Source organism: Perognathus longimembris, chromosome 23 (assembly GCF_023159225.1).
Source record: "Perognathus longimembris pacificus isolate PPM17 chromosome 23, ASM2315922v1, whole genome shotgun sequence".
NCBI classification, from domain to species: Eukaryota; Metazoa; Chordata; class Mammalia; order Rodentia; family Heteromyidae; genus Perognathus; species Perognathus longimembris.
This window is the reverse complement of record NC_063183.1, coordinates 16,432,409-16,458,169: the sequence shown is the minus strand read 5'-3', so window position 1 is coordinate 16,458,169 and position 25,761 is coordinate 16,432,409. Positions and strand designations below refer to the sequence as shown.

At 56.9% G+C, this 25,761-nt stretch overlaps 5 protein-coding genes and 2 non-coding genes across 8 annotated transcripts; 4 read left to right on the top strand and 3 right to left on the bottom strand.

The window, feature by feature from the left end:
* Nucleotides 1-51: 51 nt before the first annotated feature.
* Nucleotides 52-2,136, bottom strand: Rps2 (ribosomal protein S2). Its single transcript, XM_048332497.1, has 8 exons — nucleotides 2,058-2,136; nucleotides 1,718-1,897; nucleotides 1,536-1,625; nucleotides 1,173-1,280; nucleotides 754-927; nucleotides 515-674; nucleotides 281-372; nucleotides 52-169 (listed from the first exon to the last, which is right to left on the bottom strand). The coding sequence occupies exons 2-8, from the start codon at nucleotides 1,892-1,894 to the stop codon at nucleotides 89-91; spliced, it is 882 nt and encodes a 293-aa protein (XP_048188454.1). The 5' UTR covers nucleotides 1,895-1,897; nucleotides 2,058-2,136; the 3' UTR covers nucleotides 52-88.
* On the bottom strand, nucleotides 990-1,121 carry LOC125341259. Its single transcript, XR_007208939.1, has one exon. It is a non-coding gene; the product is annotated as a small nucleolar RNA SNORA64/SNORA10 family (small nucleolar RNA).
* On the top strand, nucleotides 1,995-7,245 carry Rnf151 (ring finger protein 151). The gene is made up of 6 exons (XM_048333122.1): nucleotides 1,995-2,100; nucleotides 2,202-2,335; nucleotides 2,599-2,715; nucleotides 5,613-5,758; nucleotides 6,093-6,189; nucleotides 6,738-7,245. Exons 1-6 carry the CDS (start codon nucleotides 1,995-1,997, stop codon nucleotides 7,218-7,220), a joined length of 1,083 nt encoding a protein of 360 aa, XP_048189079.1. The 3' UTR covers nucleotides 7,221-7,245.
* Nucleotides 2,392-2,517, top strand: LOC125341271. The gene has a single exon (XR_007208950.1). It is a non-coding gene; the product is annotated as a small nucleolar RNA ACA64 (small nucleolar RNA).
* A 556-nt stretch (nucleotides 7,246-7,801) lies between the features above and the next one.
* Tbl3 (transducin beta like 3) lies at nucleotides 7,802-13,734 on the top strand. Its single transcript, XM_048332815.1, has 22 exons — nucleotides 7,802-7,933; nucleotides 9,271-9,322; nucleotides 9,400-9,495; nucleotides 9,584-9,631; nucleotides 9,739-9,880; nucleotides 9,955-10,039; nucleotides 10,121-10,291; nucleotides 10,375-10,450; nucleotides 10,540-10,633; nucleotides 10,719-10,900; nucleotides 11,000-11,141; nucleotides 11,240-11,298; nucleotides 11,401-11,504; nucleotides 11,881-12,028; nucleotides 12,115-12,345; nucleotides 12,418-12,488; nucleotides 12,566-12,722; nucleotides 12,801-12,859; nucleotides 13,015-13,118; nucleotides 13,199-13,270; nucleotides 13,366-13,524; nucleotides 13,600-13,734. Exons 1-22 carry the CDS (start codon nucleotides 7,893-7,895, stop codon nucleotides 13,716-13,718), a joined length of 2,412 nt encoding a protein of 803 aa, XP_048188772.1. The 5' UTR covers nucleotides 7,802-7,892; the 3' UTR covers nucleotides 13,719-13,734.
* A 233-nt stretch (nucleotides 13,735-13,967) lies between these two features.
* Nucleotides 13,968-15,966, bottom strand: Noxo1 (NADPH oxidase organizer 1). The gene is made up of 8 exons (XM_048332690.1): nucleotides 15,871-15,966; nucleotides 15,705-15,785; nucleotides 15,489-15,564; nucleotides 15,153-15,330; nucleotides 14,867-15,060; nucleotides 14,678-14,788; nucleotides 14,367-14,484; nucleotides 13,968-14,286 (listed from the first exon to the last, which is right to left on the bottom strand). The coding sequence occupies exons 1-8, from the start codon at nucleotides 15,949-15,951 to the stop codon at nucleotides 13,992-13,994; spliced, it is 1,134 nt and encodes a 377-aa protein (XP_048188647.1). The 5' UTR covers nucleotides 15,952-15,966; the 3' UTR covers nucleotides 13,968-13,991.
* Nucleotides 15,967-22,024: 6,058 nt separating this feature from the next.
* Gfer (growth factor, augmenter of liver regeneration) lies at nucleotides 22,025-24,882 on the top strand. Of its 2 annotated transcripts, none has more exons than XM_048332819.1 (3): nucleotides 22,025-22,373; nucleotides 22,804-22,967; nucleotides 24,107-24,882. In XM_048332819.1, the coding sequence occupies exons 1-3, from the start codon at nucleotides 22,125-22,127 to the stop codon at nucleotides 24,267-24,269; spliced, it is 576 nt and encodes a 191-aa protein (XP_048188776.1). In that variant the 5' UTR covers nucleotides 22,025-22,124; the 3' UTR covers nucleotides 24,270-24,882. The 2 variants fall into 2 exon arrangements, with proteins under 2 accessions (XP_048188776.1, XP_048188775.1); XM_048332818.1 differs by having other exon boundaries at nucleotides 22,029-22,373; nucleotides 22,771-22,967.
* Nucleotides 24,883-25,761: the final 879 nt, after the last annotated feature.

Here is a 25,761-nt window from a genome sequence, read left to right as displayed (position 1 = left end):
TTCTGATGTCCTCTTTATCAACTCCCAGATTCAAACCACAAAACAACTTAACAGGCTTGATTCACTTTATTGTTCTTGTATAAAAATCCTATGTTGTAGCCACAGCTGGAGCCTGGGTCCTCTGCACGGAGACTCTGGTGTGGGTTTTCACAAGATGGTCAGTGAATTCCTAAAGACAAATGGAACTTTATTATCAACACACCCTTAGGTAGTGGAAGAAGCCTAGTGCCAAGGTGGATCAAAGCTGAGCCAAACAACAGTTCAACCCCACTGGCAGTACCTGATAAGGAGATTTGGTGAACACGGTCTCTTTCCAGAGATCAGGGGTCAGGTAACTGTAGGTCTTGGAGATGGCATCAAAAGTAGCCTTGGCTAAAGAACATGGGAAATGAGAAATTGGCTTTATCTGAGACAAGCCCCACCCCCAGACTTTGCATTCCTGGGAGCAGAAAGGTCATTTTGGGCTCTGTGGACTGGCAGAAATCAGAACATGGCCGTTGGCGTGGACACCTACCAAAGTTGCCCAAAGTAGCAGTACAGCCCCTGGCTGAGGTGTAGCAGTCATCAATACCAGCCATCATCAACAGCTTCTTGGGGACAGGAGCTGAAACAATCCCAGTGCCTCTGGGGGCGGGGATGAGGCGCACCAGCACAGATCCACAGCGGCCTGTCACCTGGGAGAGGCAGGAGTCAAAAAGACAGGGCCAGGGGGAGATGATCCCAGGCCCCATTACTGACAACCACTCAGCCTACCTTGCACGGTACAGTGTGAGGCTTGCCAATCTTGTTCCCCCAATAGCCTCTCCGCACAGGGACAATGGAGAGCTTTGCCAGGATGATGGCTCCTCGGATGGCAGTGGCAACCTCCTTGGAGCACTTAACACCCAAACCCACATGGCCATTGTAGTCACCAATGGCTACAAATGCCTGAAAAGAGACACATATGAGGCGTTCCATGCCACTCCATAGTGGAAGTACACCCCAGCAAGACCTGTTGTGCTCCTCTAGGAAAGAGAGGCCACAGCAGGGCCAATCCAGGGTCCTGAGGAACTCTTTCCTCTCTCTCCCTGTACGAAAGCCACACGGGTGAGACCTAATGTGACCATGCAGAATGAGAGAGTCACAGGCAGCCCTGTAGGCATCAATTTTCCAACTAAGCAAATGGCCGATACCTTGAACCTGGTGCGTTGGCCAGCTCGAGTCTGCTTCTGCACGGGCATGATCTTCAACACCTCATCCTTGAGGGACGCCCCCAGGAAAAAGTCAATAATCTCAGACTCCTGCAAGGAAGGTCGTTTAGAATACAAAGACAGCCGTGAATACCTTCCGCACCCCAGTTTCTAGCAGAGCAGGTGACAGCCTCGATTGATTTCCTCTTCGCCCTCACACTACCGGTAAAAGGAGACTCTGGCACACACCACCACCGCCGGCCCCCCGCGCCCCCCCTCCCCCCGTCACTGCCTCCGAAGAATATCTCAACGCTATAGCTCCCACACAAACGATGCTCCGGAGGGACTGGCTGGCCGCTGTCATACCTTGATGGGCAGGGAGAAAAGATAGATTTCCTCCAAAGACTTGATCTTCATGTCCTTAACCAGGCGGCCTAGTTTGGTGACGGGGATCCACTGCGGGGAAGAGAACAGCGGATCAATAAAACCGCGTCGGCCTCATCTCACCATCACGCCCCAGGCTCGCCCAACTCCCGGCAGGGACTTACTTCCTTGTCTTCGGCCTTGCCTCCACGAGCCCCGCGGCCACGACCTCGGCCTCTACCACGGCCGCGACCTCGACCCCGAAGGCCGCTACCGAAGCCTCCTCGGAAGCCGCCACGGCCTCCCAAGCCTGGGCCCCCAGGGCCTCCGGGCCCTCCCGCTGCACCGGCGTCATCCGCCATTTGCTGTTGGGAACAACCAAAACCAGTCAGTCAGTGGAGTGCCAGACCAGAACTTCCATCCGAGAGCAAGGCCGTGTGGACCGGACTCATCCCCCGCCGGATGTACGCGGATTCCCGCCGCCCAAACAACCCGCCGTCGCCGCCACCAAGAAGGGATACTCACGTGTTTTCCCGAGAAGAAGAAGGGGGAGGCCTCAGAGGAGGGAGTATTTATAGTCCGCCAAATACCGCGAGATCGCGCTCGTCCCGCTCCCACACTTGCCCACGCCAAAAGCCCACTGGCGCCTGTGATTGGCTCTGCGGGAAGGGCCACGTCCCCCACGCTCTGCGTGCGCCTGCGCGTCTGCGGGGTCGGGCGCAGGCTGCTGCGGCGGCGGCGCGTCTGCTATAAAGGCGAGCGCCGGGCCCGTGCCGGCCCCCGCCCAGGCATTCGGTGTCCAGGTAGGTCCTTCCAGCTTGGCCGTGCCGCCTCTTTCCCGCGCAGACAGACCACCGGCGCTCGTTGAAAATCACCCCCGGCTTCGGCCGTGGCCGCGGGTGAGATTCGGCGCCCACATTGTCCCGGGCCCTAAGCTCACCACCCACTGTCGGTGTGGGGCCGTGAAACCCAGGCCCCGACAGGCGCGGCGCCCAGGCCGCCGATCCAACCCGACCGGGCCAATGGCCGCCGAGCCCCTGTCGCTCACCTCGTCTTCTCTCTCTAGGCAGTTCGGAGCTGGAGGCCGGCGCCGCCAGGACCGCAAGAGCGGAAGGAGGACACTACATTCGCCGTTCCGGTAATACCTAGACGGTCAAGCACCGGCCTAGCAAGCGCGCAAGCTGTGAGTTCAAGTGTCCTAACACCGCAGAGAGGTTGATCAATAAACAAGTAAAACCGTTCGGATGTGTGGATGTCCTGTATTGTGTCATATCTTATCTGCCTGGAGAACGCATTTGTCCCCCACAGGATGGGCTTGATAGAGCGTCTCCGCGGGAGACCCCCAACTCTGCTTAAAACGCTGTAAGGGTATTTGGGAACCGGGCTCTTGTGGCCTGTAATCCTAGTTACTCAGGAGTCTGAGATTTGAGGATCTCCGTTCAAAGCTAGCCCCAGCAGGAAAGCGTGTGCGACTTACATCCACTTATTAATTGCAGAAAAAGCATACTTGGGCAGAAGAGCTCAGAAACGGGGCTGGGGATGTGGCTTAGAGGTAGAGTGCTTGCCTAGCATGCATGAAGCCCTGCGTTTCATTCCTCAGCACCACATAAACATAAAAAGCCAGAAGTCGCGCTGTGGCTCAAGTAGTAGTGTAATGGGGTCTGAGGGAGGGGATTCCCCATCCCTCCAAGAGTCCACCACTCAGAGACAGTCTCAAGTCAAAAGATGGGTTTATTGGGGAAGTAAAAAAAGCAAACTGACCGGCCAGGGCTGCAGCCCAGACTTGGGGAGTGCTGGAACTTCTGTGTGAATTGTGCTCAGGACCGGGTTATAAAGGGCAAGGCTGCATGGTCAAGCTGGACACATGCAGGTGGCCAATGGAGTTACAACCTGTTACCTAGTATTTGCTTGAACCAACCTATCTAGTTAGGATTGGCACGCCCGATGGGGGGTGGGGCGGACTGCTGTTTACAGCTGTAAGGGCTGACCTGAAAACTGGAGCAACTAAATATAAGTTTTAGTGTTAAAATTATAACAGCTTCTAAACTCTGATGATGACTCCACGATAGAGGGCTGCACCCCTACCTGTGAAACTAGTTTCTTATAGTTTGACATTTAAAAATGTAGGAAGAACTTGTTCACCTTTATACCTGGGTAACAACCATGGTAACGGACAGTAAAAAATGATCATAGTCATAGACTATAGAAATAACCATAATAATAGAAATTCCATGGTAACTGTCAGGTTGGTTTATGATTGAATACTGGATTGTTTTAGCCCGCTCAAGCTTGCTTAGTGGTAATGGGAAAACATGGTCGCAATTGTTAAAAACAAGTTGGTACTAGGTCAGCCTGACCACATATTCTGCTTCTGTAAACGGCTTGCTCTACCCCCTGCATCAGTGCTACGTGACCACCTGTTGTCAATTCCTGATATCGAGGTCAGTTCCTGATATCAAAGCCAAAATAGATCATTGAAAGGATAGCCAATAGAAATAGGACAAGACTTGCTTGCTAAATGCCATCCAATCAAGTATCTGCCAAGTTGAAAATACCCTGCCCCTGTTGTAATCACAATAAAGACCCTGCTTATCTGAGGGCCGGGACTCTCAATCCAGATCTGCTGTGTCGGTGACAGTTGGGAGTCCAGGCTCAAGCTTGCAATAAAGACTCGTGCGTTTGCATCAGTATTGGCTCCTTGGTGGTCTTTGGGGACCAGAAATCTGGCATAAAACAGCGACGGGGTATCTTACTGGGAATCCGAGCATATCGGGTGGGGGCCCTCAACTCTGAAGCTCCTGGGGAAGATAGTGTAGATGGAGTCGGTTTCTGCCCTCTCAACTAATCTTAGCTGGAGTCAATCTGACACCTCTCAACACCCAATGATGGTGCTGGCCAGATCTGACCTCAGTATTAGAGTACTAGTCTTGAGCAAAAAGGCCAGGGACAGTGCTCAGGCTCTTAGTCCCAAGTCCCAGGGCTGTCCCAAAAAAGAAAAGCACCCAGGCCCTGCATTCAAAGTATTTGGGTGGGGGGCTAGGAATATAGCCTAGAGGTAAAGTGCTTGCCTAGCATGCATGAAGCCCTGGGCTCCATTCCTCAGCACCACATATAGAAGAAGCCGGAAGTGGCACTTTGAGAGTCTGGACGGTGAGCATCTAAACCAGGGTGGAAACCTAATCAGTATCCACAACCTAACAACACCAGGAAGGCAGGGCTCCTGTCAACAGTGGCTCCTCTGCTCTCAGGGTTGGGTTCCTAAAGCTATATTAGGCTTTGGTCACACTGCATTCCAGCCGTGGTGAACCTGCATGAGCATGTTTCCAAGGCAAGAGCTGATTCAGACCCTCATGACTGAGCAGAAAGCCCTGCTGGCCACTCCCACTTACTGGGCCCCCTACTAAGGAACACTCTGTGCTGTGGATCTTAGTGAAGATGATCAGTGAGTGTCTAGATTGCCTATGCTCATGGAGGACCATGCTAAGTAATGTAACTTGGGGAGGGGAGGGGAAGACAGCTATCACTTTATCCTGTTGATTTTGTGTTGGAAGTTTAGGGGTTCATGACCCATCCAAGTTGGCACTCCCTACTGCTGCTGGTCATGAGAAAGGACAGTCAGGGTCCCAGGCCTGGAGTTGTGATTGGCCTGGGCTGGACAATGCCTCTGTGATGTCGGCCAACTGCTGCTATGAAATGCAAGCTCCTGAGCCATAAGCTGCAGTGGAGCAGCTGTCTAGCCAGACCATGGTAAGCCCCAGCCCTGAGATTTACATCTACCAATGGGCCCCTGTCACTGGGGACAGGCCTCACTGGAAGGAAGACAGTGGGTTGCAATCCCTATAGATAGAGGATGAGTGAGGAGTCCTACCAGAAGGCTCTAGCTGGAAATTTGGTAGTTTTGGAGGACTCTGGCCCTCCACCCTTCTATCTCAAATGGGTGCTAACCCACATCCTGTTTGGGGTTTTCATGTGGCCTACCCCCCTGCCCCAAAGATTGCTGGGGTTTCTCTGGGTGTTAGTACATTGGGAGGCTGGAATCTGGCCCCAGCCAGGCTCTGATGTTGGCCTGGCACTTTGCAGAGTGGCGGATATGATCTCAACCTCTTTACCACCCCTCCTGACTGCAACTTCCTATGCTCTGTCTGCCATGGGGTACTCAAGAGGCCAGTGAGGTTGCCCTGCAGTCACATCTTCTGCCAAAAGTGCATCCTTCGGTGGTTAGCCAGGTGCCATCGGGTACCCAGGGGGGTTGGGAGGGCAGGTGTGAATCTGCAGACCATTTCTGTGAACCAAGCAATGGCTATAAGGCTCAGCTGGAACATGTGGGTCCTTGTTACCTTGTGGTAGTTGCAACCACCCCGGGTGGCTAACCCCCACCCTGGAACCTCTAGCTACTTGTAGTAACCCCTCATTGCTCTTCCAGCTGGAGAGAAGGGATCACCTGGGCCCCCCATGAAGCCTTGGCCTGGCTCACATGTCACATTTGCTTGTTCCTTTCCCATTGACAATTCTCATGCCCACCCCCCACCCCCCCCCACACCCGCCCGTGCCTCCTTCCAGACAAAACACCTGTCCATGCTGCAGGAAAGAGGTGAAAAGGAAAAAGATGGTCCATGTGAATCAACTCCGGAAAACCATTGGCCGCCTCGAAGTCAAGGTAGCTTTGTGCATCCTTTCCAACCACACTTGTAGGGGTTGGGCAGAGCCTCAAACGGAAGCCCAGAGGTGGGGAGATCTGGCTGCATTTGAATTGATGGTTCTACCCCTGAACTCCCTGAGCCATGTTATCAAGTTATTTAACCTTCTGGAGGCTTCAGCTGCAAAATAGGTATATAGTCTTGGGCAACCCCCAGTTTTACAGATAGGAAAACAAGCTTCAAAATAAAAGCTAGGGGCAAGGGACTGAGGATGCAGCTCAGTGGCAGAATGAATGATTGCCTAACAAGTCCAAGTCAGTTTTGAACACTGCAAAAAAAGAAACCCCGGCCAACATACCTCTCGGCAGGCCAACCTTCCCTATTTTCTATGGCCTTAACTAACCCCTGTCCCCTGTGGAACACCTGAGATCTTCCCACCTCTGCGTCCAGCCATTCTCGGGGGAGTCAAAAAAAGCCTAGTGCCTTGTCAGTAGAATTTTGTGAATGGGGGAATCTGTGGCAATGCCCGACCTCCGCCGTCTCACACGGAGCTCTCTGACACACGCAGTGCAGGAACGCAGAGGCCGGCTGCTTGGTGACGTGCCCCCTGGCCCATCGCAAGGGGCATCAGGACTCGTGCCCGTTCGAGCTGCTAGCCTGCCCCAACGAGGGCTGCAACGCCCATGTGCCACGCGGGAACCTCGCTGAGCACCGCCAGCGCTGTCAGCGAGGGGGCCGGCAGCGCTGCCTCTTAGGCTGCGGGGCCATCCTGGGCCCCGCCGAGCGCGCCCGCCACAACTGCTACCGCGACCTGCGCCAGGCCTGGAGCGAGCGGCAGGAGCGCAGCCGGACCCTCCTGCAGAGCCTGCTGCGGCGCGTGCGCAGAATGCACCGCGCCACCGACCTCCTCCGCAGGCAGCTGGCCCAGCTGGGCAACTTCCTGGACGAGGACGACGCCGTCCTCCTCCGCGCCGCGCACGAGGCCGAGGCTACCTCGGACGGCAGTACTGTGGCGGAGGTGTGGGGGGCGCACAGCCAAGGTGTCTTATAAATATAGAGGGTAAATAAACGCAGAGCCCAGGCCTAGCCCCTCTCTCCGCCTCTGTGCCTGCTGCCTCCCTCCCTCCCCAGTCGCCACTCCCCCGCCAAGGCGTAGCTCCACAGCCCTGGGAGCCAGGGTGGTCCTCCGCCTGCTCCACCGAGAGCAGGGCACTCGGTACCATCCCCAGATGCCTTCCAAGTGCCTGGTACGTAGGTGCTCAATAAATACTGATTTGTTGACTTTGGGTTTTTAACCTCCGGAGTTGTGACACTCCCCCTCCCAACCCAGGTTCATGTTCTTATCTGATTCTATCCATGTTCTGACAGCCGCACTGCGGGAGCGCGGTCAGTTCGAGGCCAGAGGCAGGCTACATTGAGAGCCTCTGTCTTGAAGGAGGAAAAAAAAAAAGCCCGGTCCCGCAGTGGCTCAAAATAAGCTTAGGCTCTGGGACAGCGCCCAGGCCGTGAGCTCAAGCCCCAGGGAGAGGGGGGGGCGTCGGGGGAGCCCGATCCGGCCTAGCCTCTGCCCCACCCCTGCCCTGGCTCTGCCCACACCAAAGATGGCGGCCCCAGGCGTCGGGACGCTGGCGTGGTCACAGTAGGCGCGACGTGTGACGTCATCTCGGCTCGCCGGCGGTGCGGAGTCTGACTCGGGTTTCCCTCACGCGGCGTCGGCGGCGACATGGCTGAAGCTGCGGCCCGAGTGAGCTACTTCAAAGCCAAGTAAGCCCGGGGGCTGGGGCTGGGACTGAGGCGCCACATGGAGAGGGCGGCGGGCTGGTGGCCGAAGTGTCTGGGCGCACGTCCGAGTCTAGGGACGTGTCTTTTCCGTGGGGTCGTGGACGAGGCTGCCAGAGCCGGCCCGGCAGCTGCCGGGGAGGGCGGACCGGGGTGCGGGGAACGGGACCGAGCCGGCTGGACGAGGCCGGAGTGGTCGGGCCAAAGGCCGGCCGGAAGATGGCACAGCGCCGAGGAGCATCATGAAACAGAAACCCTGGAGGAAGCGAGCTGAGCACCAGTTGAAGCTGGAACAGGATGGTGGTGGACGGGCTGGGGATTTCTCGCCTGTCGCCTTGCTTCTTGGGGAAGAAGAGTCGGTTGGTAGATGGGTGGGTCCGTAGTGGTCTAGGGGTCTCTGAGGCCTAGCCTACCAAACAGCTGGAGTCTAGATCCTGGGTGGGAACCGACTCAGCCTGCGCCCTTGGGGCACGGCACGGGATAAAGGATTTAATCCGCCGCGCAGTGCCTTAGGTTGAACAGCCCTTCTATTGGGGGATTGAAGGGGTGCAGAAGATACCAGGCCACAGAAGACCTGTCACAGGAGAGGAACAATGGATGGCATGAAGGGAAGGAAGGAAAGTGGGCAGTGACATGATCAGCAGAGTGGAAAGCAGTAAGGGCACCCAGTGACAAGGCTGGAGCAGCCATCCAGAAACTGCAGTAGCCTGGACTAAGGTCGAGGGAGGGGAGGTGGCATGTCATTAAAACAATGGGCTGCCAACTGGGCATGATGGTGCCTGTCTGTAATCCTAGCGTTTGGGAGGCAGAGACAGGAGGATCAAAAGTTAAAGGCCAGGGGTTACATGGTGATACACTGGGACAAAAATGGGAGGGAGTGGAGGAAGAGAAAAAGGAAGACAGAGGCTGCTTGGGACTTGGGTAAAGTGAGGTTGAAGTCAAGGGAAGGAGCCAGGGTGGGGAAGAGTTGTGCTGGGCCTCACTGATGAAGACCCTAGAGAGGATGATACCCTCCTTTGGCTTGGTTACCTAGGCCAGCCTCCCCCAGGCAACAGGGAGCCTCCAGGACTCTGGTGTAAAGACTGGAGTGTTGGGCTGCTTACACATGATTGATGCCTGCCTCTCCTAGGCTGCAGGACCCCTAGTGGATAACCAACCAGCTCTGGGTCTCAATGTCTCTGTCATGTGGAAGGCACACCCATCCCCAGGTCTGCCTCATTGTCCCCCTGGTTCTCTGATGATGTTATGGCCTAAGCACTCTGAAAGGTCAGGGGTTTGGGAATGCAGGTGATTGATTACTCGCTCCCCTATTCTTTTCCCAGCTATGCTGTTGAACGTAAGATTGAGCCTTTCTACAAGGGTGGAAAAGCACAGGTACCAGCCTCAGGGGCAGGTGGGGACTGTGTATTGAGTGCTGAGTGTTACCTAGGCTGACACCTCTCTGTTTGCAGCTGGATAAGACTGGCCAGCACCTCTTCTGCATTTGTGGTACCAAACTCAATGTCTTGGATGTAGCCTCAGGGGCTGTGCTTCGGAGCTTGGAGCAGGTGAGAGAAGGGTGGGCAGGTTTAGAGTGAGCAGATTTGAGGTGGGGGGAGCAGCCTAATATGCTGCTCCATTGTGTTCTTCCCTTAGGAGGACCAAGAAGACATCACTGCCTTTGACCTCAGCCCTGATGATGAGGTACAACAGGCAGGGGTGGGGAGCAGCCTCTTGCGCCTCCCTGAAGTGCACATTTGAGTGGATAGGAGTGCTTCATCCTTGGTTGAACTGTGCTCTCTCTCTCTCAGGTGCTTGTGACAGCCAGTCGGGCACTGCTGCTGGCTCAGTGGGCCTGGAAGGAAGGCACTGTCACCCGCCTGTGGAAGGCGGTACACACAGCCCCTGTGGCCACCATGGCCTTTGACCCTACCTCCACACTGCTGGCTACAGGTAGGGCCCAGCTGGGTGGGTGGGCTGGGGGTCCCAGGAGCTTTGCACACCTTCCCTCACACCTGTGCCTGTAGGCGGCTGTGATGGGGCGGTGCGAGTCTGGGACGTTGTACGGCACTACGGGACACACCACTTCCGAGGCTCACATGGCGTTGTACAGTGAGTGGGGAGGTGGAGGGCAGATGGGCAGAGGTGCCACCCAGGGGCAGTGTAACTCACCCGCCCCCAACCTGCCTGCAGTTTAGTGGCCTTCCATCCGGACCCCACTCGCCTGCTGCTCTTCTCCTCAGCTGCGGACTCTGCCATCCGCATGTGGTCACTGGAGAACCGCTCGTGCCTAGCTGTGTTGGCTTCCCACTACAGCACTGTCACCTCACTGTCCTTTAGTGCTGACGGCCATACCATGCTCAGGTTAGCAGCGGGCCATGGAAGGTGTGGGAGAGAGGGAGGCCCTGACTGCAGGCACTGGTCCTGAGGGAGCTCTTTCTCCCCAGCTCTGGCCGGGATAAGATCTGCACTGTCTGGAACCTCCAGAGCTGCCAAGCCATGAAGACAGTGCCAGTGTTTGAGGTGGGCGGGTATCAGGGGTAGGGTGAGGGAATAGGGTGGGAAGGAGAGGGGATGGCTTGGCTTTAGTCTTTGACCCACCTCATCCTCAGAGTGTAGAGGCTGCCGTGCTATTGCCTGAGGAGCCAGCCCCTGCACTGGGAGTGAAGAACTCAGGCCTGCACTTCCTGACAGCTGGTAACCAAGGTGTGTATGGCTGGCCATGAGCAGGCCACAGGGGCGGGAACAGGCTTGTGGGCCTGCGTCCCAGCTGCCCCTGTTCCTCGCACAGGAACCTTGCGTGTGTGGGAGGCATCTTCCGCGCAGTGTGTGTACACCCAGCCACAGCCGCCAGGCCCAGGGAGGGAGCTGACCCACTGTGCCCTGGCGCGCACTGCTGGCCTGCTCCTCAGCATCACTGCTGACCACAACCTGCTGCTGTACAATGCGCACTCCCTGCAGCTGCAGAAGCAGGTGAGCTCCTGCCCCTGGTTGTCCTGGGGCTGGGGTCCCAGCTCTCCTCACGAGGGCCCTCCCGCCTCGCATCCACTCACAGGGCCTTCTCCTCCACAGTTTGCTGGCTACAATGAGGAAGTCTTGGATGTCCGGTTCCTTGGTCCCAAGGACTCCCACATCATTGTGGCTTCTAACAGCCCCTGTCTGAAAGTGTTCGAGCTACAGACACTGGCCTGCCAGATCCTTCATGGCCACACTGGCAAGTGAAGCCCACTGACCCCCAGAACCTTACCCTACTACATCCCCTGACAAACCCTGCCAGCATCATTGCTGACTGCTCCCCTCTTCCCCTCCCAGACATTGTCCTGGCCTTAGATGTGTTCCGGAAGGGGTGGCTCTTTGCCAGCTGTGCCAAGGTGGGTTCCCATGAGAGGTGTAGGGCCACGGGTCTCCCAAGTGGGGAAGCCAGAGAAGCAGGATCATGCCCAGCCTCTCTCCTTAATCCCTCCTGTCCCCAGGATCAGAGTGTCCGCATCTGGAGGATGAACAAGGCTGGCCAGGTGGATTGCGTGGCTCAGGGCTCTGGGCACACACACAGCGTGGGCACCATCTCCTGTTCTAGGTACCCTGTCTTGTAGGGCTGAGTCCAGGGGTTCCAGGAGGTGGAGACCCAGAGCTGTCGGTCGTTGTAGCTGAGGGCTGGGATAAGGAGAAGTGACCGTGCTCTTCAAGGCTCCACCTAAGGCCTGTGAAGGGATTCCTGGACAGTGACACTAAACAAGGGCCAGATGAAGTGACCCCTCCAGTTATGGTCTGGGTCCAATTAGGACATGTTGAAGGGGCGAAGAGGCACAGGCAGGGGAACAGAGACACTTTGGGGGTGACACAGGGTAGTGTCATGGCTTAGAGGCCAGACGTGAGGTATGCTTGCAGATAGTGTCTCCCTTCCCTTGCATCACAGCAGGTTGGCGAGTCTCCTCCCTCCCCTGTCACTGCAGGCTGAAGGACTCCTTCTTGGTGACAGGCAGCCAGGACTGCACGGTGAAGCTGTGGCCCCTCCCTGAAGCCCTGCTGTCTCAGAGCACAGCCCCAGACAACAGTCCTGTTCTCCTGCAGGCCCAGACCACCCAGCGCTGCCATGACAAGGTGACCATATGTGGCCCCTGGGGTGGGGGTGTGGCTGGGCCCTGGCTTGGATAGTGGTCTGAGCTGCCACCTGCTCCCATGACCAGGACATCAATAGCGTGGCCATCTCCCCTAACGACAAGCTGCTGGCCACCGGCTCACAAGACCGCACAGCCAAGCTGTGGGCCCTGCCACAGTGCCAACTGCTGGGTGTGTTCTTGGGCCACCGACGTGGCCTGTGGTGTGTCCAGTTCTCGCCCATGGACCAAGTGCTAGCCACGGCCTCAGCGGATGGCGCCATCAAACTCTGGTCCCTGCAGGACTTCAGCTGTCTCAAGGTAAGTAGCGCCCCCTCGTCCCAGCCCTCCCTCCCCACAGGGTGGGACACCTCACACCCTTCTCTCTTGCAGACCTTTGAGGGGCATGATGCTTCTGTCCTAAAGGTGGCCTTCGTGAGTCGCGGCACACAGCTACTGTCCAGGTGAGTTAGGCCAGTAGTGGGAGGGATGCTCCGTGAGGAGGGGACTCCTCCATTGAGCCTCCCAATTCCAAACCCAGTGGCTCTGATGGCCTTGTGAAGCTTTGGACCATCAAGAACAATGAGTGTGTGCGGACCCTGGATGCCCACGAGGACAAGGTCTGGGGGCTGCACTGCAGCCGACTAGACGATCACGCCCTCACCGGAGGCAGCGATTCCCAAGTCATTCTCTGGAAGGTTGGGGCACTTAGGGGCAGGGTGGGAGCGGGGTGAGGGATATGCATGGAGGCCCATCTGACTCTCGTCCACTCTCAGGATGTGACTGAAGCGGAACAGGCAGAAGAGCAGGCCAAGCGTGAGGAGCAGCTGGTCAAGTAAGCCAGGGCTTATCAGCATGCCCCTTTCCTTGCCTCCACTTTGTGGCATAAGGAAGCTGAAGCTGGGCAGGGCTCACACCAGTGGGGTGCACAGCCCCAGCCAGGGTCTCTAAGTAGTCCTGTCTTCCCCTCACCCCACCCCCACCCCCCAGGCAGCAGGAACTGGACAACCTGCTCCATGAGAAGAGATACCTGCGGGCCCTGGGCCTGGCCATCTCCCTGGATCGGCCACACACAGTACTAACAGTTATCCAGGGTCAGTGCCTGGGGCTGGCTCTGGGGTTTGTTTGGGGGACCATCAAAGCCCTTCCTTGAGCTCAGCCTTCCCTCCCACAGCCATCCGGAGGGACCCTGAGGCCTGTGAGAAGCTAGAAGCGACTGTGCTCAGACTGCGGCGAGACCAGAAAGGTGGGTCCTGGGAGGCAGGCGTGGGGGGGAGCAGTCCAGTGACCAGGGCAGGGCAGGAAGCCCAGCAGGCATCTGACCATCCCTGTTGCCCACAGAGGCCCTGTTGCGCTTCTGTGTTACATGGAACACCAACTCCCGGCATTGCCACGAGGCCCAGGCTGTGCTGGGAGTGCTGCTGCGACACGAGGCCCCCGAGGAGCTGCTGGCCTATGAAGGCGTGCGTGCTGCGCTTGAGGCCCTGCTGCCTTACACTGGTATGTGGGCACAGCCCTGGCCGGGGCCAGCCTAGCAGGGCCATGGATGCCCTTGACCACTCTGTCCTTCCCTAGAGCGACACTTCCAGCGGCTCAGCCGAACGCTGCAGGCAGCCACCTTCCTGGACTTCCTGTGGCACAACATGAAGCTGTCTCCTCTCCCTGCTGCCCCCCAGCCCTCTGAGACATTATAATAAAGTATTTTTTTTTTAATTATGGCTCACTGTGTAGATCTGGGCAGTCCCCAGGACTGAAGTCCACCAAGGTTCTGGCCACAACACTGGCCAACAAGAAAGCCTAGCGTCAGGGCTAGAGGCTCACCTCACCACTGCCCCAAGCCTGGCAGAGACCCTGACAACAGGGAAACTTGGTTAGGCCTTTCAGAAGTTTTACTCAGAGGAATATGGGGGTTGCCACCTCCTGGCCTTGCCAGTCTGAGAATCCCACCCTCATCCGCTCCTCCACCCCTAGAGCCTAGAGCCTAGGACTGGATCCTCTGCCTGTGGCTGGGGTGCACTGAAGCAGGCTCCTTGCAGGCTTTCAGATACCCTCAAAGGGGGCTCCCGCTTGAGTGCCCTGCGGGTGATTGTGCAGCAGCGGCTCTGGATGGCATCTAGCTGGGGCCGGGCGGGCACTACTGGGGGAACAGTTCCAGCATCATCCACCCTGGCTTCCCCGAGAACCACGGGCCTGCTCAGGAGGGCCCCTAGGCCGTCAGGGCGCAGCAGCACTGCAGGAAGCAGACCTGTCCGGGCGCCATACCTGTGGAAGGGGCGGAGCTTAGGGGGTCTGGTGGGCCCAGACTCAGCCCCAGCCCCGCCCCGCCGGACCCAGCTCAGCACCTGCACCGCCACCAGCCGCGGTCTGAAGTTTCCAGCACGCACACGCGCGCGCCCGCGGGCACCGACAGCTCGTCCACACGGCTGCTCTCGTAGGCCAGGGAGGCACAGAACTGGGTCCCTAGAGTGGATGTTTGGGGGTCACTGCGGGGCTGCAAAGGCTAGGGGTCCGCCCCTCGTGTCACCCAGGATGGCTCTGAGGTCCCCCTGGCGTCCTAACTGTGGGCACCCACCAGGCCCCTTCTGGTTTGGGGGGGCTCCCTCTTGGCCTAGCCCTGCCGCGCACGGTGGGTGGTGTGGGGCCGGGCTCCTACCGCTATTCGCCGGCAGGACGCCAGCCTGGCCTCCGCCGGGTATGGCCTCCTCCAGGTAGGGAGCTGGGAACCAGGCAGTCTGCTGGTCCTCGTTCTCCACCAGCCACCATCCTGCGGATGACAGGCTTCAATTCCGGCACCCCGCGCAGGGCCCAGTTCCTGGGGCCCCGCCCCGGTCCCCAGCCCTACCTGAGGGGTGCCGCAGCAGCACGGCCAGGCTCTCCCGAGCCCGCGCCTGGAAGGGCCTACCCCGCGTGTCCTGGGTGCGGAAGGACCGCAGGCATCGCAGGCGCTGGGCCTCCAGGCTGTGCACAGCAGCGGCGGCGGCGGGGAGGTCGGCGGGGTGCACGGAGGGCGCCTCCGGGGCGGGCAGGATCACCAGGCTGCAAGGGGCAGGCGGGAGGTCAGGGGTGCAGGCCGCGGGCTCTCCAGCTTTCCCACCGGGGCCGGGCGTGGATGGGGGCTCATGAGGCACCTGCTGGGGGGCAGCGCGGGCTCCAAGTCCAGAGGTTGCGGGGCGAAGAAGCCGATGAGTGCGGGGCTGCGGGACACGCGGTCCGCTGATGCCAGCAGTGCCCGCGCATAGGCGCCCAGCAGCCGCAGGCGGGCCAGGCCGCGGCCGGTGCGCCCCGTGCGCGCCAGCAGCGGAGCATCTGCGGGTACAGGGCGCACTCAGGGGCCGCCCGCCACGGGGACCGCTACGGGGACCCGCCTGCCCTCCACGGGCCGCCATAGGCTTCGCCTACCCCCACCCCCACGGGGACTGTCTGCCCCACCCCCTGCGGGCCTGCCCCTCCCGGGCCCCACTGACCCGAGAGCTTGGGGAGAACGCGGTCAGATCTTCGCAGCAGCCCCGCCTCCATCGGGAACGCCTCCTTGAGGGTCTTCTGAAGGGGGACGCAGGGTGTTAGTGACCCCGAGCCTAGCTAACTCCCAGGCGAGGGCAGAAGGGGCCAGGGCCCGTGTGGGGTTCCCGAGCCGGGGGGGGGGGGGCTGTCTCCGTTGGGGCTGGCCCAGGACCACCTACCTGGAGCTGCCGGAACTCGTCCCAGCTCCTGCGCACCAAGGTGTCGCTGCCGTCGGACCAGCGCACAGAGAAGGCAAAGGTCTGCCGGAGGAAGGGTGGGCGCCCACATGAGGCTGGGCGGCACATTTTCCTTCTCCTTGGGTTGGATGGGCGCCCTGGGTCTTACCTGGAGCCTCTCAGTCTGCACCAGGGCCACTGGGCTCACTGACACCGGGTGCCGGCGATCTGCCGTTGCTGTGGCCTCCATTGTTCTGCAGATCCCGCTGTGTGAGATCCGCAGCGCCCGTCCCTCCTCTCCCTTCTTGTCCCTCTCCTGGAAGAGGCTCAGGGTAGCCAGCCGGAAGCCTGGCCCAAAGGAATTCCCCACTAATGCCCAGCCAGGGAGGGCAAGCAAGCCACACCTCTGGTCCTTGCCACACCCTGGTCCTTCTCAGCTTCCTGATCGTCCCCCAAGGACAAGATATGCTAACAGAGTGGGGCCAGGGGAGCACTGGGCTTGGGGAGCCCAAGGCAAAGCTGCTGGGAGGAGGGGGACAGGGCTGTTCTGAAGCAGGATCCTGGAGAGGGGGGAACTGCAGGTCCAGGCCCTCCTGAGTCTTGATGTCAGATTTCCTGAGGAGAAGGGGGAGGAGGCCCCATGGCACCTGGTCCCTTTCCCGCCCTGCCTGGCTATGCCAGCCCACTCTGGCACTCTGCGGCAAGGCTGTCAATCTGAACAGAACACTAGGTGCTTTTTTCTCACCCTAATGGGGGAGGAAGGGTGTCTTCAAGACTCTAGTTTCCTCAGACAGGAGAAACTTAGGTTAAATGGGTAATTACTGTGAGATTTCTAGAACAGCTAGGGCAGGACTGAGCATTAATACCCCCCCACACACACACACACGGATTCCTGCAGCAGAAAGATAAAGGGCAGGAGAAACTAGGTCTAATTTTGGGTCTGGGGAGGTGGACTGTTTTCAGAGCCACTCCCAAATCCGTGGTGTATCAGGACTTCCTGCAAACAACCCACAACCTCTGTGTGCAGGAGCTTCATGAGTGACCATTCCATCCAGAGGGCAGAGGGAAGGCCTCGAGAGCCCTGGACAGGGCTCACACAGAGTACCACCTCTCAGGGCTGCTTCCTTCTAGGGTGGCTTTCCAGAGCCCCATCCTACCCGATGCCTGGCAGTTCCTGCTTCTGCAGCCAGCAGCTCTGCGTCCTGAGGATTCCCCTCCTCCAAGCCCTCTGGAGGACTCTGCTTCTGGGGCATGTGCCCCAACCTAAACAAAGAGCCTTTGTGTGTGTATATGTGTCCCACCAGTGGTTCCCTCTGAAGCCTTCTAATTTGCCCTGGCATTGGCCCAGGTAATGACCACCTGTTGACACAGGTGACTCACAGGGTGCCTTCAGCCCAGCTATCAACCTCCTCTCCCCACCTCAGCGGAGGGCCTGGTTGGCCTGGCAAAGCCCAAGGTAGAACAGACCCACCCCTCTGCAAGGATCCAGACATAATACACAGACACAGCCATCTTGGTTTTTTGGTTTTCGTCAGTCCTGGGGCTTGAACTCAGGCACTGTCTCTGAGCTTTTCTTTCTTTCTTTCTTTTTTCTTTTTTTCTTTTTTTTTTTTTTTGCGAGTCCTGGGACTTGGACTCAAGGCCGGAGCACTGTCCCCGGCTTCTTGCTCAAAGCTAGCACTCTACCACTTGAGCCATAGCACCACTTCCAGCTTTTTCTGTTTATGTGGTGCTGAGGAATCGAACTCAGGGCTTCATGCCTGCTAGGCAAGCACTCTACCACTAAGCCACATTCCCAGCCCCCCTGAGCTTTTCTGCTCAAGGCTGATGCTCTATCACCGAGTCGCAGCTCCGCATCTGGCTTTTGGGTGGCTAATTGGAGACAAGAATCCCACAGACTTTCCTACCTGGGCTGGCTTTGAAATGTGATACTCAGACCTCAGTCTCCTTAGTAGCTCTGATTACAGGCATGAGCCATGGCACCATGCTTGAGTTTTTGACATCGTTTTGGGTTCTGATTGGTCAGCTTTGTCTAGCTTAGCACACACTTCAGTCCATATGTCCCTAAATTATACTATAAGGGGAACAAATACCTAAACATGGTATAGTTTTAGCCTAATAACTTTTATTGGCCAGGTGTGGGTGGCTCATACCTATAATTATAACTACTCTGGAGGCTGAGCTCTGAAGATTAGTTAGAAGCCAGCATGGGCAGGAAAGTCCATTAGACTCTTCTCTCCAACTACCTACCAAAACCCAAAGCAAACAAGCAAGCCAGAAGTGGAGCTGTGGCTCAAGTAGTAGACTGCCAGCCTCAAGCAAAAAAGCTCAGGAACAGCACCTAGGCCCTAAATTCAAGCCCCAAGACCGGCACAAAACAAAACAATTTTGTTAGCCAGTGTTTTCATACATTTTAAAAAGTGTTACACAGACTTTTCTTTGTTTTCTTTCCCTCTCCTCATGTGAGGGGACTGGAGAACGTCTTTTCAGGTAGAGACCATTTCAACATGTTCCTCTCCTTCTCTCACTGACTGGGGCGTGAACAAGGGCCAGTCCAGCAAGGGGTCCAAACTCTCTGGAGCACAGTGGGAAAGAAGTAAACCTCAGGCACTGTCTGGCCTTAAGTCCTGCTTCAGCAGCTGCATCCAGGAAGCCCACAGCCCTGGACTGTCCTCTGAAAATCCATCTTCCCACCACAGTTGTAAAGATAGGATTGTTGGCTTATTAGTTTTTGGTCAGTCAGGGGGCTTGAACTCAGGGTCTGAGCGCTGTCCATGATCTCCTTTTTATTTTCCTCAAGGCTAGCATTCTACCACTTCAGCCACAGCTCCACCTTTGGTTTTCTGATGGTTAATTGGAGATTAAGAGTCTGACAGACTTTCTTGCCGAGGATTGGCTTTAAACTACGATCCTTAAATCTCAGCTTCCCGATTAGCTAGGATTACAGGTGTGAGCCACCAGCACCCAATTTAGTATTGTAGCTTTTGAGACAGCTCACACTGTCTTTATTTCGTCTGAGAAAAAGTATAAACCTTTACTTCATTTTCTCCAAAAAATCTGATCTGGTTATTTGTGACCTGGCATTGAGATCGAGACTGAATTTGTGATATCAAATGTGGCACACAGGAACAAGTCCTCACCCTGAACTCCTGGACACTGGAGCAGGAAGTTTGTAGGAGGTCCCCAGGGTCAAGCTCTGGGACAGCCCCAGCAGAAGTGCCAGCATGTAAGAAGAGGGAGGAGACTAAAGACCATCTAGCAGCTGCTGGGAACCCTCATTCCTGCTCTCCTGCATCCCCCCACCCCCAGTCACAAGCACAGGATTCCTGTTACTGGAATGACTTGGGGAAAATGAAAAAGGGTCCAAGGAGTTGTCACATGAGTCAAGCTTGGGTGAGACTTTAGTGGGCACCCCCAGACCACTTGGTTCCGCCCTAGAGGCAGTCCCCTGGGGATGCTATGGCTCTGAAGGGGGTTTTTGTGTGATGAAAGCCAACAATTGACTAAGAGTAGGGAATTAGGGGGACTGATTCTCGTCTGTTATCTTCCTCATGTGATGGAGAGTGACTGTTGGCCTTGGTTTGAGGGAACGCCCCTTGTTTGTGTGATTTGTGTTTATGTGTTATGTTTATTATCGGTGTTGCTATGTCTATTCTATCTGAAAGCCCTTTGGGAGGGGTATGGAGTGAGTGAGCCATCTACCGTTATAAATCTATGACAAAGATGGTGATAAAATTTTATTACAACACTGCTTGGCCTATGTATATTTTGAAGAATGAGGAGAGATATTTAAGACATCATTTTGAGTCATTTTGTCAGAAAGCAAGTAAATAAAAGTCCCTATTATAGACATTTATACAGTTCAATAACAAAATCTAAACAGCCAGAAACAAAGTTGACAGTACAAAGAAAAAGTCTCCAGTGCATCAGACACCCCCCCGCCCCCGAGAGAAAGCTAATAAGATCTAGTTAATTTTGAGTATAATAAACAGCTTTGGACCTGTGCCAGTGGCACATACCTGTAATCCAAGCTGCTTAGGAAATTAAGATTGAGGATTAAGTTTCTAAGCCTGCCCAGAACAGGAAACTCTGTGAGACTCATTTCTACCAAAAAGCAAGAAATACACCTCAAGTGATTAAGAGAGCCAGTCTAGAGCAAAAAAGCTCAGGGACAGACCCCAGGCCTTGAGTTTGTCAACTAATACACACACACTCTCTCACTCTCTCTCTCTCTCTCTCTCTCTCTCTCTCTCTCTCTCTCTCTCTCTCTCTCCCACACACACACACACATACACACATGCATGCACAAAAGATAGCTCATATAGGGCTGGGAATATGGCATAGTGGTAGAGTGCTTGCCTCATATACATGAAGCCTTGGGTTCAATTCCTCAGCACCACATATATAGAAAAGGCCAGAAGTAGCACTGTGGTTCAAGTGGCAGAGTGCTAGCCTTGAGCAAAAAGAAGCCAGGGACAGTGCTCAGGCCCTGAGTCAAGCTTCAGGACGGGCAAAAAAAATAAAGATAGCTCATATAGTCCTCATTTTGTGTAGCAAAATTAATGCTTTGTCTTCTTTAGTTTGTTGTTAGTTGTGGGTCTTTTTTTTTTTTTTTTTTTTTTTTTCCAGTTCTGGGCCTTGGACTCAGGGCCTGAGCACTGTCCCTGACTTTTTTTTTTTTTTTTTTTTGGCCAGTCCTGGGCCTTGGACTCAGGGCCTGAGCACTGTCCCTGGCTTCTTCCCACTCAAGGCTAGCACTCTGCCACTTGAGCCACAGCGCCGCTTCTGGCCGTTTTCTGTATATGTGGTGCTGGGGAATCGAACCTAGGGCCTCGTGTATCCGAGGCAGGCACTCTTGCCACTAGGCTATATCCCCAGCCCCTGTCCCTGACTTTTTTGCTCAAGGCTAGCACTCTACCACTTGAGCCACAGCGCCACTTCTGGCCGTTTTCTATATATGTGGTGCTGGGGAATCAAACCCAGGGCTTTCATGTATACAAGGCAAGCACTCTTGCCACTAGGCCATATTCCCAGCCCAGTTGTGGGTCTTGAACTCAGAGCCAAAGCATAATCCCTGAACTCTTTCCCTCAAGGTCAGCACTCTATCACTTTGTGTCATGGCTCCACTTCTGGTTTTCTGGTGATTAATTGGAGATAAGAGTCTCACACTTTCCTGAGGGGGCTGGCTTTGAATGGCAATCCTGGGATCTCAGCCTCTTGAGTAACTAGGATTACAGGGGCGTGCCACCGGGGGCCTGTTAGAATACATCCCAATTCCCGCCAGCTGACAGGTTCTCGGTGGGTCCTTCCCCCCTCATGATCTCTCCTTCACTGCCCCTCTGCAGTGCTGGCCTGCTGGCCTTTCTGTTCCTACCCTGTCACCTTGGGCTGATGATTCCACATCCTAGAGCCTCAGCCTCAGGTCACCAACTCGGGCAGGCACTGGTGATTCCCATGCCTGGTGCTTGGCCTCCCCCTGTTTACAAGTGAACACTGATCAGTGACCCTTTTCTTGACTACTGCTTGGATTGGTGAGCAAAGGAGGCCTGTCCTATTCCCTGTCCTTCGCGGAGCAGAGAAGCCACTGCAAACATTCAGGAACAAACGAGCCATGCAAATAGGTGAGGAATGCCTGAGGCTGCTGTCCAGCCGAGATGGAGGACGGGCATCACCGAGGCCAGTCGGGATGGGAGGACGAGGCCTCCACCGCTCCTCTGGGGGCTGCCAGGGCGCTGGTTGCCAAGGGGCGACCAGGGCCGCGCCGCGCCTGCCTCTGTGCTGTCACCAACAGCCCCGCTCTGCGCGGGAGGCGCCGTCCGTCCGCAGACAGCTGGGGACGCAGAGCCCCGACGCGCGCACGCGGGACCGGACGGGACGGTCCGAGCGGAGATGGGGGCGACGCGGGGCTCCTCTCGGCCTCCGCCGCAGCCTCAGTCCCAGGACCCGACGCGACACCGGCGCGTCTTCCATAACACGCTGCTCTTCTACTGGAGGAAGCGCGAGCGCCCGCACGGACTGCGCCCTCCAGGCCCGGCGCGGGCCGCCAAGCCCCGGGAGGTGCGGGGGACGCGGAGGACGCGGGGTGCCCGGGACGCTGCCACCAAAGCCGTCGCCACCGCCGCCGCCGCCGCCGCCGCCGCCGCCGCTGCGAACGCCGCAGCCACCGCGCGCTCCTCCCCGCCGCGGACGCGGGCCGCCGCCCCGCCCCGCGGCTCAGGCCCCGCCCACAGCCCGTCTCGAAGCCCCGCCCACACTCCGTCCAGAAGCCCCGCCCACAGCCCCGCCCCGCGCGCGAGCCCGCCTCCCCAGGGCGCCACGGGCTCCGGCGGCCGCGCGCAGGCGGTGGCTCGCGCGCTGTCCTGGAGGCCGCTCTGGAGGCCGCTCTGGAGGCCGTCCTGGCCCGGCAGGCTGTGCGCGGGCAAGATGGCGGCGCCCGGCGACCCTGGGCGCTTCTCCCGCGCCAGCCTCTTCTCCTTCCTGCCCGGAGGCTCGCGCTCCGAGAGGACGGACGACCTGGCGACCGACGCCCGGGGCCGCGGTGCCGGTCGCAAAGACGCCGCCGCTTCGGTCACGGCGTTGGCCACGGAGGCGCAGGGCGCGATGGACGCCTCGCTGAAGCGGCCCTGCCGGGCCTGCGTGGACTTCAAGACGTGGATGCGGACGCAACAGAAGGTGCAGACGCCCCGCACACCCCGGCCCCTCGGCCCTCGGCCGCACAGAGGCCCCGGGTGCCCCGGGCCGGCCTCCTGTGGGCCCGGGCTACCGGACCTGGCCCTGCGTAGCCCCGCCCCACCCCCTCCCAACCCCTAGCTGGGCCCGAACTTTGAGCTTTCAGCCGCACTCGGCCCCGATTGGCAGCAAGACTTCCGTCCCCAGTCAGTGGGCTGTTGGCTGAGGCTGAAAACAGAGGGAACTTCCCCCCCCTCCCCAAGTTTATGTGGTGCTGGGAGTTGAACCTACGGCCTCTCGTAGAGCAAGCGCTCTGCCACTGGCCTACATCGAACGGGGAACTGTGTGTGGGCTTGTTTGTGGGGGAATGAACTGACCCTTAGTCGGCCTACTTCTGCAGCGGGACATCAAGTTTAGGGAGGATTGTCCACAGGATCGTGAGGAACTGGGTCGCCACAGCTGGGCTTTCCTTCACACGGTGGCCGCCTACTACCCTGACCTGCCTACCCCAGAACAGCAACAAGACATGGCCCAGTTCATGCATTTATTTTCCAAGTTTTACCCGTGTGAGGAATGTGCTGAAGACATAAGGAGGAGGTAAGCAATGCCGCGTCTCTGCGGGCAACAGAGCCTTACCCCTGGAGCGGGCCCCCTAGCTGACCTCATAGAGGCCAACCAGTCTGCAGTCTCCCTTCAGGAAGGGTCTTCCCAGGAAGGGCCTTGCCACTACTTCCTTTTCTTTCTTTCTTTTTTTTTTTTGGCCAGTCCTGGGGCTTGAACTCAGCGCCCGGGCACTGTCCTGGAGCTTCTTTTTTGCTCAAGGCTAGTACTCTACCACTTGAGTCACAGCACCACTTCCTGCTTTTTATGTTTATGCGGTATGGATGGAGGAATCAAACTCAGGGCTTCATGCATGCTAGGCAAGCACTCTACCACTAAGACACATTCCCAGCCCCTCCCCACCACTATCTATTCTTAGCACTTAGGGGCTTCTGGAGACCAGTTAGTTGGGACTCCACTTTTGCCTAACTTCCAGAGTTGGAATGCTGGCTTTGAGAATGTTGGAATTTGAATTTAGAAGTACCCTGGTTGTTTGAAGCCTGAGGCTGTTAGAATGAAGTCTCTTGTGAAGCCAAGCACTAGGGCCTCTGGTGCTAAGGAACAGTTATGTGGTTGTGCCAGGCCCCACCCCTCTAGACTTTACCAGAGAGTGGAGTGAGGCTGCCTGATTGTTATAAGGTTGTAAAATTGCCTGGTATGTGCTTTAATGTCTTGCCCTGGGCTCTTAGCTGGATTTGCCAAGCTCCCCAGCTGGGTGTGTGAACTCTTGTTGGAGTCCACCCCTGCTGGAAACTGCAGGGTCAGGCCTGTTCTTGACATCCCTGTCCCTTGGAACATGAGGGCCCTGCCAGGTGTAACTTACTGCAATAACCCGGCTCTTCTCCATGTCTAAAGAGTCATCAGCTTTTATTTTATTGCTAGTATTAGAGCTTGAACTCAGAGTCTAGACACTGTCCCTGAGCTTTTTGCTGGCTGGCACTCTACCTCTTGAGCTACAGTTCCACTTCTTGTTTTTTTGGTGGTTAATGGAAGAGTCTCACAGACTTTCCTGCCCAGGCTGGCTTTGAACCGTGATCCTCAGATTTCAGCTTCCTGAGTAGCTAAGATTACAGGTGTGAGCTACAGCACCCAGTTAACCCACCTTCTTACCTCCTTCCTGTGCTTCCTCCATGCAGGATAGACAGGAACCAGCCTGATACTCGCACTCGGGTGTCCTTCTCCCAGTGGCTGTGCCGCCTGCACAATGAGGTGAACCACAAGCTGGGCAAACCCAGCTTCGACTGCTCGCAGGTGGATGAGCGATGGCGTGATGGCTGGAAAGACGGCTCCTGTGACTAAAGGATGGACAGCCAGAGCCTGGGGGGGTGTGGGCGATGCCAGACAGAGCCTTGTGGGTGGCCTGGCTGGAGAAGGGTATGCGGGGTGCTGATTAAAGTGGATCTGAGCCAGAACCTGTCATCTCCGTGGGATGGATCCCTCCCCTCAGGTCAGAGAATAGAAGTGGAAGTATTCACTGTAGGTGCCTCTCAGTTGAGGCCCGGTGGGGCTGCAGATGAGGGAAGCAGGAGCAGCTGCACTGCCCCTGCCATTCAGTGTGCAGCCTTCTGTCCACCCTGCATCCTGAACCCAGTGCTCCAAGCCAGAAGTGTGGGCCTGTTTGGGGTACCCAGCACCTGCCTTGTGAGGTTCGACTGTTGCCTTCTCACTGTATAGGTGGGAGTGCCTTCAGAACTGTAGCTCTGTTTTTGCCACTTGAGGATTGAGGCCTAAGAGTGGTGCTTTCCTCCGAGGAAAGCTTGGGTGGGCTTTTCACAGAAGATCCACCCACCACGCTGCCTACTCACTGCTTGACACATGGCCTTCCATAACTGCACCAGTCTTATTCACAGGGGATTCTGGGATGGCTTCCTCAGAGTCTTAAGACCAAAATTAAATGCTGGAGGTGATGGAGGGTCTGGTCTTTGTGTGCTTTGTGCTCAGGGCCTTGCAGTGACGGCGGGCCTGCTTTCGCCCCTGGACTCCTCTGGCTCCTCCTGTCTAGGGTTTGGCTCTGTAGGAGCAGGGGAAGGTACCAAGGTAGCAAGCCAGAGTTGTACCAGAACAGCAAGGAGACCCAGTGGCTGGGCAGAAAGGCCAGAATAGAAGAAGACACTGAGCAGAGAGGGAAGGGGAGGACCAAGCAAAAATATACTGGAGGGTTTGCAACCAAGGCATGGCAGGGTGATACAAGTTTTGAACAGTGCCAGCTTACTGAGCTGGAGTGAGGCAAGGAGGAAAGTGGGCTTGAAGCTAGGAAAGTCACTACCTGGCAGCAGAGGGAAGCTCTCTAGAGTGGAAGAGAATGCTGGAGATATTTGAAGCCAGAGAATTCCTAGTGTGAAAAAGGAGTGGGAGACTGCGGGGCTGTGGCCAGGGAGTCAGCTGCAAGGACTTGCAGAAGGCACAGCAAGTTCAGGGTGACTTGGACTCAGTTTTGGGGGTTCTACCTGTCCCCAGGCTGTCTCCGAACCAGAGTAGCCCAGCTGAATGTGTGCCTCCTGTGATGTGGAAGCCTCTGGCACCTTTGATTGCCTGGCATCTCTCCTGTTCAGGTAGAGAAGCTGCTGCACCTGGTGGCCAAGTGCCCAATGAGAGACTGTGGAACAGTTGGAAGAGAAGTTGCTCCTCCCTCCTTCAGGGTTCACTCTGCCTCCCCTTCCCACTCCCCAATTAATGTGTGAACTTGGCCTCTCTCGCTAGGTAGGAGCTCTGTTGCCTGAGCCACACTCCCAGCCTTTTTTTGCTCTAGTCATTTCAGGTAGGGACTTGTGCTTTTGCCTGGGGCTAGCCT